Raw genomic sequence first — 15,207 nt, forward strand, 5'->3', positions numbered from 1 at the left:
GATTATTGCAAACCACAAAGCATTCACATTTGCTTTTTATTGTAATAAAAAATCCCCCCAACATCTGCTAATTATTTAAGTTTTTCAAAGTCCAAATTAACAGTAATTTTACAGGATAATTCTATGTACATTTTTAATTAAATGAACAGTTTTTTAAGTGAAAACATATTTTAAAAATATAGAAAAATAAGATATATAGTACTTCACATTTTCTTTTCATTTTAACAAATCAACCCACAAATATGTGCAATTCTTTTTAAATAATAAATTGTATTTATAGATATACTGTTTACTCACCAGAACTCACTTTCCTCAATAGTTTGCTTTTTAAGGTTGTCCCTGTCTGCAATGGAAATCATTGACCATTCCGTTGAACTGAAAAAACAAAAACAAAAAACAAACAGACAATAAACCGCAAAATGATTGTTATTTTTGCTCTTCTTATAAATTTTGTATTCTGTAAAAGTACAAAAAAAAGAGCGAATGTAAGCACAAAGTTTTTACTTTGGGCTCCAGGGGCCCTTCCATAGCACTCGGCCCCAGGGATTGCGTAGTCGTATAATGTGAATTTTGCCGTCCGTTGCAGCATCGTCACACTGGAAAGACACTTGTTTAAAATTTGAATGATCGAAACTGACTTTTGTTGTAGAAAAAAATAAATACTTTTACCTCCTCCAAGGCTATAATAGAGTATGCATGTCCTTTGATCAGTCCAAGTTCAGTTTTGGATTCCATTTCAATGGGAGAGGTAACCTAGGAAATATAAATTAATAAACAATTCCTATATTTATTGAGTGTTCAATTTGTAAATTCATTTGCCATAGTCCCAAATGATTTGCTTTTTGCAAAATCAATTTCCTTATTTTACGAAAAATATTTTTTTTGTTTTTATTTAATTTGTATATATTTCAAATAATCTTCTCTTTCGCAATCATGTTTTTTTCACTAAAAACTATTCTTACAATGTGTAATATATATCTTCAAACCATCATGTTTTGCATGTTCTTTGTACAATTATTTTATTTGACTTTTTAAAAACTTTTTATTCTAAATTAAGTTTTTTAGAAAAAATATTGAATTTCAACTAATTTTAGTATTTTTCAGAATTGTTTGCTCATTTTAAATTTATTTTTTTCATTGAACGAATATGTTTAAATATAGTAATAATATAATATCATTATATACAATATAATACATGTAATAATAAGATTTTAAAAAGTTAAAATACGTACGATATGTATATTCCCCTTATCCACCTAGTGAGAGGTGGCTCGACTCAAGAACACACTAAAAGTCTTGACTCTGTCTGGGAGATTGAATACAGAGGAGGGGATTCTCAGCCCACTCACTCAACGCAACGATATGTCACAATACCTTTCATTGGGAATCTTGGGCTGGCCAAATCCCCCAATTTTAACCCCTAATACCAAGCGTCAAGCATGGAGGCAACGGGTACCAAAATTATAAGTCTTAGGTGTGACTCGGCCGAGGCTCGAATCAGCAACCTCCAAATTTCGGGGTGGGCGCCCTACCCCAGAGGTCAGAAATATAGTAAAACTTTGATATTATTAATAATAATATGTGAATAATAATACAAAATTACTTATTAAAACATTTTAGAATATAGTATAATCAGATACAATAATAATTTTATAATAATGAAATGAAAATAAAATAATGTTAAAATATAGTAATAATATAATATTTACAAAAATAATTATAAATATATATATATATATATATATATATATATATATATATATATATATATATATATATATATATATATATATATATATATATATATATATATATATATATATATATATATATATATATATATATATATATATATATATAGATAGATAGATAGATACTTTATTCATCCCCTAAGGGAAATTCACATTTCCAGCAGCATCCCTGAGCTGAGAACAGTACAATAATAAAGCCAAAAGAATACAATATACAAATACCCAGTGTGACGTATATATATATATATATATATATATATATAAAAATTCTGCACTAATGATAAACATTACAGCCTGGTAATAACGTAATAGTAATATAGTAACAAAGTAGTAATAAGCTGCTATTTTAGAAATGGACTGGTAGCCCATCACGCTAATCATTGGCAAAAAAAGGTAGATCTAAAAGGTTAGTGAACCCTGGTTGGAGCACTAACATCAATAGAGCATCCCATCAGCGATCCCCTCTCCAGCGCCTTCCTCATGATCTTGTAGATTTCTTTTGGGGCCTCGGATATCTCAAAGAACTCGGTCACCCCTCCCGTGAAGTCCTCCATGGCTTCCAGGGTGTTGCCTCCCCTCAAAGCCTCATAGGAGCCGTTTAGCCTGAAATAGCCATAGATGATATTTAGAACAAGTCAGGCATGGAAAATTATCTCGAGCTGCATTGCGTTCAAATATTTCCCGGAGATGAGTCCAATTGTTCTCATTTATGAATAATTATACATGCAGACTAGATGAAGGTTATATTTGTTTTGGTTTTTAAGTAGATTAGTTTCATCAAATTGCATCCTTCTATTTAAGCATATTCTTCAGCCTATTCCTTTTCGGACATGGTACGTTGACATTGTTTTTGTTATTTTTGACTGATTGCAGTGTCTGAAACCCATGACAGAAAAATACCGGACACCAGGGCAGACAAAAGTTGCCTGCTCCATTTTCCCCAACTTGAAACACAATAGGACGACTAATAGCAAAAAAACAACAAAAAAACAAAACAAACACTGTCGCAAAGTATTAAAGATTTATAATCAGAATATATAACAGAACTACATTTTAAATTAAGTTTATTATATACTATATATCTACTTATAACATTCATTGCCTGTATATGACATCGCTATTTTTCATCTGCCATCAGTATGTACCTGTATTTACTCATCTTCATGCATGCAATGTTTGCGTTGCATCGTCTGCTACAAGCCACGTGAACTCCTCTTTGCACCATGCTTTTAATGTACGTTTACGTTTTGTAGCGTCATGAATTTCATTAGCTTTTGAATCTTTCTTCTGGGGCTGAGGTTTTGGCTTGATTGCTAACCACTTATCCATTTTTCTTGTGTTCTCTCTGCGTCTATCATTGGAAAATGATATGCAAATGCGCGACCTTATAAGGCTCAGGAAAGCTGGAAGTTCGATGCATTGGCTGCTGAGTATGTAAATTACCAAACAAACCGAAATTCAGAAATTTCCAAACTGAGCGAAAATTTCGAAAACGGAATAAAGCAAACATTTCGTTTGAAAAAAAAAAAAGATAGATTTTTTTTTTATCGAAAAAGTTGTCGGCCATCCGGGCGGAGACCTTTTGTAAGTTGTACGCCCGATGTAAAAGATGCACGCCGCAGGCATCCAGGCAGACGTTATTTCAAACACTGCTTATTGTTTTGTCTCGTTTTTTTTTCATGTTTGTTTTTCTCTTACTCTGTCTCCCTTGTTCTTTTTCTCTTTTCATCTCTCTCTCATTCCTTCTCTCTCTACTTTTCTCTTTTTTTCTCTCTTTCTTTCTTTCTCTTTCCCTTAAACCTACCAGGCCGGTCCGTGAGATTTTTTTCTAGCAATATGTCCCACAGCTAAAATGAGTTTGAAACTCTAATATTCTGTATAGGGTCCCTGTTTTAGAACAAATTTCAATATTTGGTTGTGTAGTATTACTGTAGTTTTATTTTATAGTGTTTTTTGTAGAATTACTGTAGTTGTATTGTTGTAGGTTTTTGTAGTATTTCTGCAATAGCAATACTTTGTAGTCTATCCATAACAGTATTTTGTAGTATTTCTGTATCATTCTTGTAGAATAACTGTAGTTTTATTTTGTAGTATTTCTGTAGTATATGTGCAGTAGTATTTTGTAGTATTTCTAGAGTATTTACGTTGTACTTCTAAAATATTTCGATACGATAATATTAGTATTATTTCTGTCATATTTATGTCATATTTTAAAGAAAAATAATAAAATATAATGATAATAAAATAAAGAATATTTTTTGTGTATCTGTAGTACTTTTGTTATATTACTGTAGTCATATTTTTGTTGTGCTATTTCTGTAGTAGTACTTTTCTATTATAGTATTATTGTAGTGATATTTTTGTAGTATTTCTGCAAAAGTATCTATTAAGTATTTCCATTGGAGTATTTTGTAGTACTTCTGTAGTATTTTTGCAGTAGTGTTTTTGTAGTACTTCCATAATAGTATTTCAGTTAATATCTCTGTAGTATTTTTATCATCGTATCACTCTTGTAGTATTTTTGTTGTACAGTACTTCTATGGTATTGTTTTTCTTTAAAAAAAAAAAAAAGCAAAATAACATATTAGGTTCCTGTTTTCAAGCAATAAATTTATTTATTCAGTGTTGAGGTAAGTAATTTTGTAGATTTTTTTGGTATTATTTCTGTAGTAGTATTTTTGTTGTAGACACACAAAGGGACACCAAGTTGGCACGAAAACAATATTTATTATTATTCATTAGATAGATAGATAGATAGATAGATACTTTATTCATCCCGAAGGGAAATTCACATTTCCAGCAGCATCCCTGAGCTGAGAACAATACAATAATAAAGCAACCTAGCTAGAGACACTCGCAGAGGCCTAAAGTACAATTGTGAAAAACATTTTTACGAAAATCAGTTAAGCCGTTTCGGAGCCCTTAAGTCACATACAAACACACACACTCACCCACACAGACACACACAGCCAACACAGGCACACTCATTGGGATTTATAATGTAGTTTAGGTTTTGAAAAATTGGTTATTTTCAACCTTACTTGGCATAGGCTTTCTCCAGAAGAGCGCTCCAGAATTCGTTCTGACGGTAAGATTTGGTGAACACCAGCCGGTCGTTGTAGGTGGGGATACGGTCATCCACAACCACGTCTATCCATTCGCCGTAACGCCAGAACTGGAAAAAAAAACAACACATAAAATATCATATAAAATTGCTATTTCTTTTTAATGTATTTCTTGGAAATTATTGTTGATATGAGAGTCTGGAATCAGTCTCGAAATATAATAGATTTATACTTGGAATATGAAGCAGACTAAGAATTAGTAGTAGTATTTGTATTAGACCTCCTCTAGTGGGGATATGCGGGGCAGAAAACAGATGGATGGATGGGTTTGTATTATTAGAAAGCTAAAAACAAAGCTAGATAGTGTCACGGTTGCCATGGCGCCCAATTGGCCCCGCCTGTGTGGCGCCAGCTGCGGCTCGTTAACAGATTGGCTTTCTGTCTATTTTAAGCTCAGCGCTGTCATACTTCCCTTGTCAGCCCGTCAACAAACTTCTGCCCCGAAAGACGTAGGTTTCGACTCGGTTGTTTTTTCTTGCCTGGTATTGTTCCCGTTTATTTTGTAATATTTAATTTCGGTTTCCAGTTTTGTTTCCGTCTAGTTTTGTCCTGTTTATTATTTTCTCAAGTTTTTGTTCCCGTCTTGTTTTCATGTTTATTTTCGATTTCCTGATTCATTATATATCCAGTCTGTCCTGTCCTGTTCGGTATCTACCCCATTTGTCCGATATCAACTCAGGCAGTTGGAATAGATCTCGTCTGTCTCTGGCTTCCTGTCTTTCCATGCCAGACAGCTGCCTAACGTACATGACTCCCCATTTCCCGTAAAATTAAAGTCTTGTGTGAGAACGTCACGCGATTGGGTCCTGATCCTGGCCTGGTTCCTGACAGATAGCTAACTAGAAAGGGTGCAAAGTTCTCGCTTGATAAATAGCAAAAAGGTAAAATGTTAACTAGATATCACGCAAAGAAATGTAAAAAGCTAGCTAGATAGCTTCCTAAAGAACTAAAAAGGTAGGAAGATAGCTAAATACAAAGCTAAAAATGTAGCAAGATAATTAGCTACAAAGATAAACAGGTAAAAACTAAAAGGGAGCTAGATATATGCTAGCTAGCTAGCGTAAAAGAGGGCCAACATTTAGGTTTATAACTAGCAAAAAGGATCGAATGTTAGCTATAAAGTATGCAGAAAGATGTAGAAAGCTAGCTAAATAGCTTGCTAAATAGCTTAAAAAAGGCAAGAAGATAGCTGGCTACAAAGCTGAAAAGGTAGCCAGATAGTTAGCTAGAAAGATAAACAGGGAAAAAAAACCTAAAAGGTAGCTATAAAGCTAGCTAAAAGAGTAAAAAGCCAACTAAATAGCCATACAGAACAAAGCGAGTTTGTGAGAAAGGAAGCCAAAATTTAGCTAAGATAGCTTGGTAAGTACCAGGAGATAAAAAAAAAGCAGGAAGAAGCCATTTTTTGTCCATTAAGCCCACAACCTGTAATTTATTTATTTTAATTCTAGAACAACAATTTATCATATTTTTACTATGTTATTACTATCTTATTACCAGGGTAAATATTAAAGCTAGAGTTTAATACACTCAGTCAAAGAATTACAAAATCATCCTACTAGAAAATCACAATGACCCAGCGTTGGTGAGTTCTTTTCTGAACAGCTCCATGGGCACATCAACTGTCCATATGGGGCACCCTGGTGCCCGCGGGCATCAAATTGGAGACCCCTGTTGTATACTATACTGATACTCCCATCTATACCCCCTGCAAATACCTTATAAGGAGTAAAAATATCTGGTATTGGTCTCATATCTGTTATCATTAATATCCGTATATGGTATCAGTCTTGATTTTCTTGTTGTGTTGGTATTGGCCCCCCAAAAAATGTATCAAACCTTTTTATTTCTTTCCATTCAAAAGGATCCCCAAAACAGTCACCTATATTCGAATGTTATCGTACATGCTCGAAAGGGAGAAAGAAGAAGCATACAGTATGTTTTCCCAATTTTTCAAAGACAAAATTGCCGATACCACTAGTACATCAAAGTCCTTTCCCCCGCCCAAAAAAATATCTTTTGAATTGTATGAAATTAGTCTTATTCCTTAAAAACACTGGAGCAGCCCAGAGACTGGTTCTGAAAACAGCCCAATAGTTATTGGTCATTGTGATTTTCTATGAAAGCTAACCTCTTACTGTCATGTGGTTAACGGAGCCTATCTTAACCCTGCTTCTAATAATAACAACCTGGTAATAATATTATAATAATGTATCAATAACATGATACGTTAAAATAAGTTTAATATCAACACTAATAATGATAGCAGGTACAGTACTTTAGAGATCGACTTAAATGGGCTTTTCAGCGCCGATACCGATTATTAGTATAAAGAGGAGGTCGAAAAATAATATTTGGAGCCGATATTTATTTGCTGTAAAAGTTTATAAAATGGTGTAAGGTTGTTTTAATAATGCAAAAAAAAACCTGAATATTTGATGCAATTTTGCCCGCAAATTGAGAAGTGTGGCTACAAGAAACCAAATCTATCTAATATAAACTACTTTATCAATTCTAATTTGTTTGTGTGGGTGTTTGTATGTGACTTATAGGCTCTGAAACACCTGTGCTTTGGGCCTCTGTGAGCCTATTTAGCTAGGTTTCGTGTCAAGGCCACCCCAATGAATATCAACGAAACCGATAAACATTTTGTATGATGTGGTCTGCTTTCATGGGTCCCTAACGCTCCCCTGGTGGCCAATTTGCGTACAGTGTCTTCTGACCACTGACCACTCCAAGCAGCCGAATACAATCTTGTATCAACTTGGCAACAAAAGGCTATTTAGCTTGTATTAGGGATCGACCAATATGAGCTTCCTGGGCCGATACAGATACCAAATATTGGTGCTAAGAGGATGCCGATAACTGATATTTGGAGCGAATATTAATTTGCTGTAAAAACCCAAAAATTGGCGTGAGAAATTTTTATTTAAGCAAAAGAAAAAAAGAATATTTTTTATAAATTCAAATAAAACTTTAATAGCTTTCTGAAACTCTTTACAGAAAATAAATCAGCACAACAAACAAGACTAATCTTTCACTTAAACCAAAAACTAAAAGTGCAGGAAATAAAATGAACAGCAACTCGTATAAAAGGTACTTAAAAACTTAAATAGCTCCCTAAAACGTTTTATAATAGTCTAAATAAATGAAATACAATAAAACCAACATGACTTAAATTGAGGGCAGCACGGCGGCGCAGTGGTTAGCGCATGTGCGGCACAGTTCATGTCATGGGAACCTCCTGCGTGGGTTCAAATCCAGCTCCAGACACCCTGTGCGGAGTTTGTATGTTCTCCCCGTGCTTGCGTGGGTTTCCTCCGGGCACTCCGGTTTCCTCCCACATTCCAAAAACATGCATGTCAGGTGAATTGGCCGGTCCAAATTGTCCCTAGGTGTGAATGAGCGAGTGAGTTGTATGTCCCCGTGTGCCCCGTGATTGGCTGGCAACCAGTTCAGGGTGTCCCCTGCCCACTGCCCGGAGATGGCTGGGATGGGCTCCAGCCCCCCCGCGACCCTAATGAGGATAAGCGGTACGGCTAATGAAATGAGATGAGATGACTTAAATTGATTTAAAACAAAAAGTGCAACAGAAGTTCAGCAGAGCTTCCAAAAGTGTGGGCACTGTTTTAGAGCCGGATTGATGAACTAATGTTATGATAAGAGCTCATCACTTCCACTTTAGCTTTAGCATGCTTTTTATGCTCTCTCTCAATCACAGACAGACACGCTTGAATTAACAAAATTAAAATTATGATCAGACCTAGTACGTCAGTCTCCACCTGAACGTCCTTTTTTGAAACAAGTTTACTACAGTTTTTACCTATCTCCTAATCGCGAATACGCTTTTCTATCACAAACACAGGCATGTCGAGACAAGTTAGCTGAGCAGCCACTCTTTCATGCTTCACTGGAGGAGGAGGGGAGGAGTTTGAGCAAGAGAGGGAGAGTCTCAGCTGCTCAAGACCTAATAATCAGCTCGTCAAATGAAAAAAAGAAATGCCAATACCGATATCTGTCCAATTCACATATATCAATGCCGATAAATCTGTCGATCTCGACAGTACTCACACATCCGTACCACAATAATACTTATTTAATCAATTATTACACTGTAAATAGCTGCAATGTGAAAAAAAACTACCTGAAAATGAAAGATTCCTGCATAGTTTTGTGTGAAACTCTGATCCGGAGGGATGACTCGGTAAAGGAGCTTCTCATTCAATGTCAAGCAGGTGATGGCCGCCAGCAGCCAACAGTCGCCTGGCACCAGATATATACAGAAACAACTACTATTTCATCTCTGTTAGTCAAAAACTGCTATGACAAACCATTTGTCCAGAACAAAATATTTACCCAACTCTCCTTGACAAATGTCAGTCCTGCTGGCAGCGTCCACAATGAATTGAGGGTTCTGGCATATTTCCTGACATTGAAATAGGAAATAAAATATGAATTAGAACAGTGTGATGCAAATAGTGTGCAGATCACCATTTTTTAAATCAGAAAAATAATGTGATCAAATAGAGTTAGGATTTTTTTTTATTAGAAAATAAGATATATATTAAACATAATAAAAAATATAGAAATAAAATCAGAAAAATGATCTAACATAAAAAAATGAGTGAAATATAACAAAATAAAAATGTAAGAGGTCCAAAACAAAATCAATGTCACTTTAGTAATCGTTTTACAACAAAATACATTTTGAATGTAGTAACATAATAGAAATATTACTAAAGATGAGAAAAAATATGCAATAAGAAATAAAAAGTTTTCTGTTTTTTATTTGATAAGAAAAATTATTTAATATAAAAACAGGTTAAAATTTGAGCAAACCATTAACTAATATTTGGAAAATTACATGATAAGTATCGATAAGTATCTGTAAAGAATACAATGTGCATATATTTAATTTAGTAAGAAATATAGAAATTAAATGAGTAAAATTGTTTAACATAAAAAATTGAATAAAATATAATAAAATAAAATACCTGAGAGGAGCAAAACTATCTGCCAATGGAACAGAATTTATTCTTTTCTTTTTTTTTTTTTGGGGTTCTCACATTCCCTTAATTTAGGGGATACATTCTTAAATCCATGTCTTCAATATGATATATCTGTCAAACATTTAAAGGCAAAAAACCTGCTCGGATTGTTCGGATCACGACCTAGCAATGTTGTCTTAAATATTCGGTTAGGCTTGCATCTCTGATTTATATAGTATGTGAAAATGGAGATCGTGTTACCAATGTAGAACAAGTTCCAAATGGGACTCGAATTTCCAAACTGAGCAAGTGTAATCAAGGTGAAATATGAAACCGCATTAGCGGTAATTTTAGCAGCTAAGCACATGTTCATAGTGTATCTCAACACTCTTGCAGGCCTTGATATAAACATACATCTTCTTGTCGTCATGGAAACAGCTCAGTATGACGCAAACTGCAGATATAGTCATAAATAGCCTGCTAATTCAGTCCCCATTCGAGCCTGGCCTCTAATCACACTTATTGTAAAATTATTAAATTACAATGATTGAATTTCAAATATTCAGTCCAGTGCAAAATGAATAAATAAACAAAAAATAAGGATCATTTTTTTAACATACATTTAATGTGTTTCTAATTGTAATTGATATTTCTTAAGTAATGTGCAAAGGATATTATTTAAAATGAGCCCAATTTTACGGTCAAGTTTCTTTTGCAGTGAAGTGACTTTTTTTAAAAAATGGGAAACATGTAGAAAAATAGAAAAAGGAATTATCCAGCCAAGAATTATTTTAGTAATAAATAGTACAATATAAATGAATTTTTTAATTATATTTATGTATTTGTTTAGGTTTTTATTATGATGTTGGAAACTTAAAAATATTTTTTAAAAACATGTTTTTAATTCATTAAAATGATATTACTGCTCACTACTCAAACACACTGCAAAAATCAGATGAACTATATTTTCAAATCAAATTTAGCTTACTTCAATTTTCGAATTAAATATTTTTCTAATTTTACTACATTTTTTCAACTTTTTCTCAAAAATGGCCAAATTAAAGTAATAGGAAAAATATTATGATTTTTTTAATACAATAGGAAAAAAGAAAAATGATCATTTAATAAAAATAAAAATAAAATCTTCATATTTTTTTTATATTTTTCGCCCAATTCAATTTAACTATTTCACAGCTGCTAGTCAGGCCATTCGTATTTGAAAACTCCTACCTCACGAATCTGTTACCATGACAACCCAAGCAACAATCACAGGCACCAGCTCACCGAAGGTCGTTTCCACACGAAGTTCATGTTGGGCTTCTGCTGGCTATAGAAAAGTGAAGAGTCGCAAGCCGGGAATATCGGGTCCTCAAAGAGAACCTTCTTCCTCACGTATTTGTCCCGCAACTCCATGAAGGTCTTAAGACGCTTGGCGTCCTTGACGGCCTCGTTCCTGCTGAGAATAGCCGAGTAGATGGAGTTAGCGCTGGCCGAGGGATAATCGGTCCTCTCGTCGGGCCCCTGCAACGCTTCCGTCCGCCTAAAAACCCGAACGTCGATCTCTTCCACCAGCGGCTCTTTGTGATCTCTGTGTTCCATTTTCTCTACGGATAGCAGTCTGGGGATTCTGGTCTGGATTTATTGTTTTTGAGGCAGTGCATCAATTTGTGAAACAAGTACGTGGAATAGGCTGTGAATCCTGACATCTAAGTTCAGTCCCACGCTCATGGGCACTGGGCCTAAATATAGACCCCCTATCGTCAAGAGGGGGAGAGGCTTCTACCAGGCACACTCCAAAAATACATAGGTAGTATTTGTCCTTAATCAAACCAAATATCAATAAACGGACTCCACTCTCTGAGGGTTCTCAGGAGGAACAACCAGAAAACAGAAGCTGCTGGTGTCTTCATACAAAGGCACAGTGGAAAATATTCTGGCATACAACATCACCGTGTGGTATCCTGGGAGCACTGAAACAGACAGGAAAAACATACAGTGTAATCAACACAGCCGTGGAAGAACCATTAACATTATAAAAGACAATTCCCACCCTGGCCACCAACTCTTTTACCTGTTTCCCGCTGGTAGGCGCTGCAGGTCCTTCAAAACTACTAACAGGCTCAGAGACAGCGCCTTTCCCAGGGTTATCACCATCCTAAAGGAATGCATAAAACTTTGAAAACAAATCTTGCCACTTATTTGTTTTTTTTTTCATTGTTGTTGTTGCTGAATGAAACTGTGAAAATATACACTAGGGATTGAAATTATGATAAACAAAATAGTTTTGAAATAATACCATCTTCACTGCTCAACAGTTTAAAAACATTTTGTTGTCTTTATACCTTGCTATTACAACATTTTTCACAAAATTGATAAGGAATTTAAAAAGTATTTTGCCAAAAATGCACTGATCCAGATTAGAGCCTCCCACTAAATCAGGGGTGGCCAACCCGATCCTCAAGAGCAGCATGTCCTGCATGTTTTGGAGGTTTCTCTTCCCCAACTCAGGTGATGCAAATTTAAAGCTTGTTAGGAAGCTGTGTGGGAGCTTGATAATGACCCAGGTGATTGGACTCATCAACCAGTTTAGGGTGCCTACTGCCCGGAGATAACTGGGATGGGCTCCAGCACCCCCACGACCCCACTGAGGATAAGCGGTGCAGATAACGGATGGATCTGTCGACCCCTATTTAACAGGGATTCTCACTGTCAGTTTTGACTGATTTTGCAAGGTGGTGAGCCGTTCTAACGTGACTGAAAGCCTCAGACAGAAAGTTGTCCAGAAGAAAACAAAAAGGATGACCCTATCAGCCACAGCAAGACAAGTTGATTGTTCCAAATCTGTGATTTCAAGGATATTGATTATTTGAAAGACTAAAAACTCATTCAAGTTGCCCAAGAAGGCTGGTCATCCACGGAAAACAAATGCAAGAGAGGGAAGTTCACTGCGGAGGATGTCAATGTGTAATTGTTTCCACACTGCAGCTCAAATTGTTCGCCAGTTCAGTGCTAAACATGGTAAAGATCTGTTTCGCCATATAGTGCCTCGCTGTTTAAGAGCATTTGGACTGAAGGCCCACACTGCAGGGACCAAACCTCTCATGAGCAAAGAAAATAAAAAAACTAGCTGCTAGACTGAGCTTTGCTGAGGAGCATGATGTGTGGACAAAGGAGAACTGGTTCACTTTGGTGATGAAGAGAAATTTAATTTATTTGGGTCTGATTGGGGGGACTCTGTATTGTATTTGTATTTATTATTATTCAGCCAGTATAAACCATCAGCATGATATCTACCGGAAATCATTTTGTCACGCGAAGCTATCGACGTGACTCGTCGCCTTCGATCGGTGCCGGGTTTTTAGACCCAACTGCTGTGTTGGGAGTCATTAGGTGACCAAACCCCCCCAATTCCAATGTGTTCGTCGACACATTTGAGAAAGACTAAACCCCGAAGTGTGTAAAAAAAGACAGTGGAAGGTGGAGAAGGAAGTGTCATGGTTCGGGGCATGTTTTCTGCAGCAGGTGTTGGGCCTCATGTATAGCTAGATGGCAGAGAGAATGCACATGTGTATCAGAACCTTCCTCAACGGCACATGGTTCCTTACTTGTGGTTATTACCCAATCAGCCTGCAGTCTTCATGCAGGACATGTCAGACAGCAAAACAGGTAAATAATTTCCTTGAAGGTGAAAATAATGATTGATGGCATAGCCTGCCCAGAGTCCTGTTCTCTACCGAAAAGAAAACCTCTAGAAAATCATTGGTGAGAAATTTATGGTCAAGAAAACCACTACAATCACCAAACTGCAGAAGGGGCTGGAAGATGAAAGGACCAAAATCACACCAGAGCAGTGTGAGAGATTAGTCCTATCCTGCGGCCGCAGATGTGCTGGAGAATTTACAGTCCTGTACACTTTTTACTAACTGCTGACTGTTGTAACCTTAAGATTTTTTTTCCATGACAAAGTCATTGTTGTTCTTTAATTTTGACCAGTGCCTTTCCTGAAAAATATTTGGTTTTGGGAAATGCCTTTAGTTATTTTGTGAAAAAAAAAGATGTTGTAGTACCATGATATAGACACAATGAAAACGTAATTTACCTGTGGAACATTGAAGAGTGTATTACTTCAAAATTATTAATTTTTTTTTTACAAGTTGCTATATCATTTTAATTTCTAGGGTATACTATTGGATGAAACGGTGAAAATAGACACCTTGTGAATTATATTGGGTTTTCTAACAGTTGCTGCTAAATGTTATTGCACTTCTTTTCAATGCACTATTACAACTTAGGTCAGTTTTCTTAGCACTACGTTATAATTATTTTGGTAATTTCTCCTTTTTTCTCTTCAAAGTATTTACTACATGTTTACCCTGGAGTCCCACGTATAATCTTGTTGCATACGAAGTTTCACAACATTGATATCAATGACAAGACAGACACTTCAATTCAAATGTACTTAAAACAATAAAACTGGACCTAAAATTTTAACTTTCATCTCACCTGCAGTTGCCCAAGTTGAACGATAGCAGGCGAGCACCGAAGAATACTTGGCTGGTAGGATTTTTTGAATAGACGCAGAGCCATAACAATGTCCAAATTGATGATTGAAATTACCTTTGCTGACATAATTGGCCAACATCATTCTACTATGGGTACAAAAAAAAAAAAAACTTGTTAAAGGCTAGGCAAAAAAAATGGGACAAAAATGTTATGGTTTGGTCACTAAAAGTCTCAGTAGTTTGCATTCATCATTTACTTTTAGCATTCATTTTCCTTTATGCGCGACACAATAAAGCGACATCTGGTGGTCAGAAAATACACCGTGTTCTTTTAAAGCTTTAACGCAGGGGTGTCAAACTGATTTGAGCTCGGGGCAACATGGTCGAAAAAAAATCTCTCACCAAGACTGGACGAGAAAGAAAAGGACAGACTGACAGACAGACAGTCAGATAGACAGACAGACAGACAGACAGAAAAGATCAAGAGAGAGAGAGAGAGAGAGAGAGAGAGAGAGAGAGAGAGAGAGAGAGAGAGAGAGAAAGAGAGAGAGAGAGAGAGAGAGAGAGAGAGAGAGAGAGAGAGAGAGAGAGAGAGAGAGAGAGAGAGAGAGAGAAAAAGAGAGAGAACAAGACAGAGAAAAGGAGCAAGAGGGAGATATAATCGAATATAGCACAATCTATACCATTTAACATAAAACTACAAACAATACGTGCAAATATCATACAGTTTGCACATTTGAGTTTCAGATGTTATACTGTTTTCCAGTTCCATAATATAACTTTGATCACTTCAAAACGTTATTAATATTAAAATGGGTAACGTTATGTAACATGAACAAAT

The 15,207-nt window shown here is 35.6% G+C and overlaps 1 protein-coding gene across 1 annotated transcript in view; it reads right to left on the minus strand.

The window, feature by feature from the left end:
* capn3b (calpain 3b) overlaps positions 1–14,477 on the minus strand; it is a 71,436-nt gene extending 56,959 nt beyond the window's left edge. Inside the window, exons 1-10 of the mRNA XM_088324708.1 lie at positions 14,368–14,477; positions 11,936–12,019; positions 11,149–11,834; positions 9,233–9,302; positions 9,021–9,139; positions 4,793–4,926; positions 2,186–2,354; positions 670–753; positions 505–596; positions 298–375 (exon numbers count right to left, since the gene is read on the minus strand). Coding sequence (XP_088180834.1) covers positions 298–375; positions 505–596; positions 670–753; positions 2,186–2,354; positions 4,793–4,926; positions 9,021–9,139; positions 9,233–9,302; positions 11,149–11,463 — 1,061 coding nt within the window. The 5' untranslated portion in view covers positions 11,464–11,834; positions 11,936–12,019; positions 14,368–14,477. The remainder of the gene's footprint in view (positions 1–297; positions 376–504; positions 597–669; positions 754–2,185; positions 2,355–4,792; positions 4,927–9,020; positions 9,140–9,232; positions 9,303–11,148; positions 11,835–11,935; positions 12,020–14,367) is intronic.
* Positions 14,478–15,207: the final 730 nt, after the last annotated feature.

The sequence above is a fragment of the Urocampus carinirostris genome, chromosome 20 (genome assembly GCF_059441175.1).
Source record: "Urocampus carinirostris isolate Australia breed hairy pipefish chromosome 20, RoL_Ucar_1.0, whole genome shotgun sequence".
Classification (NCBI taxonomy): Eukaryota; Metazoa; Chordata; class Actinopteri; order Syngnathiformes; family Syngnathidae; genus Urocampus; species Urocampus carinirostris.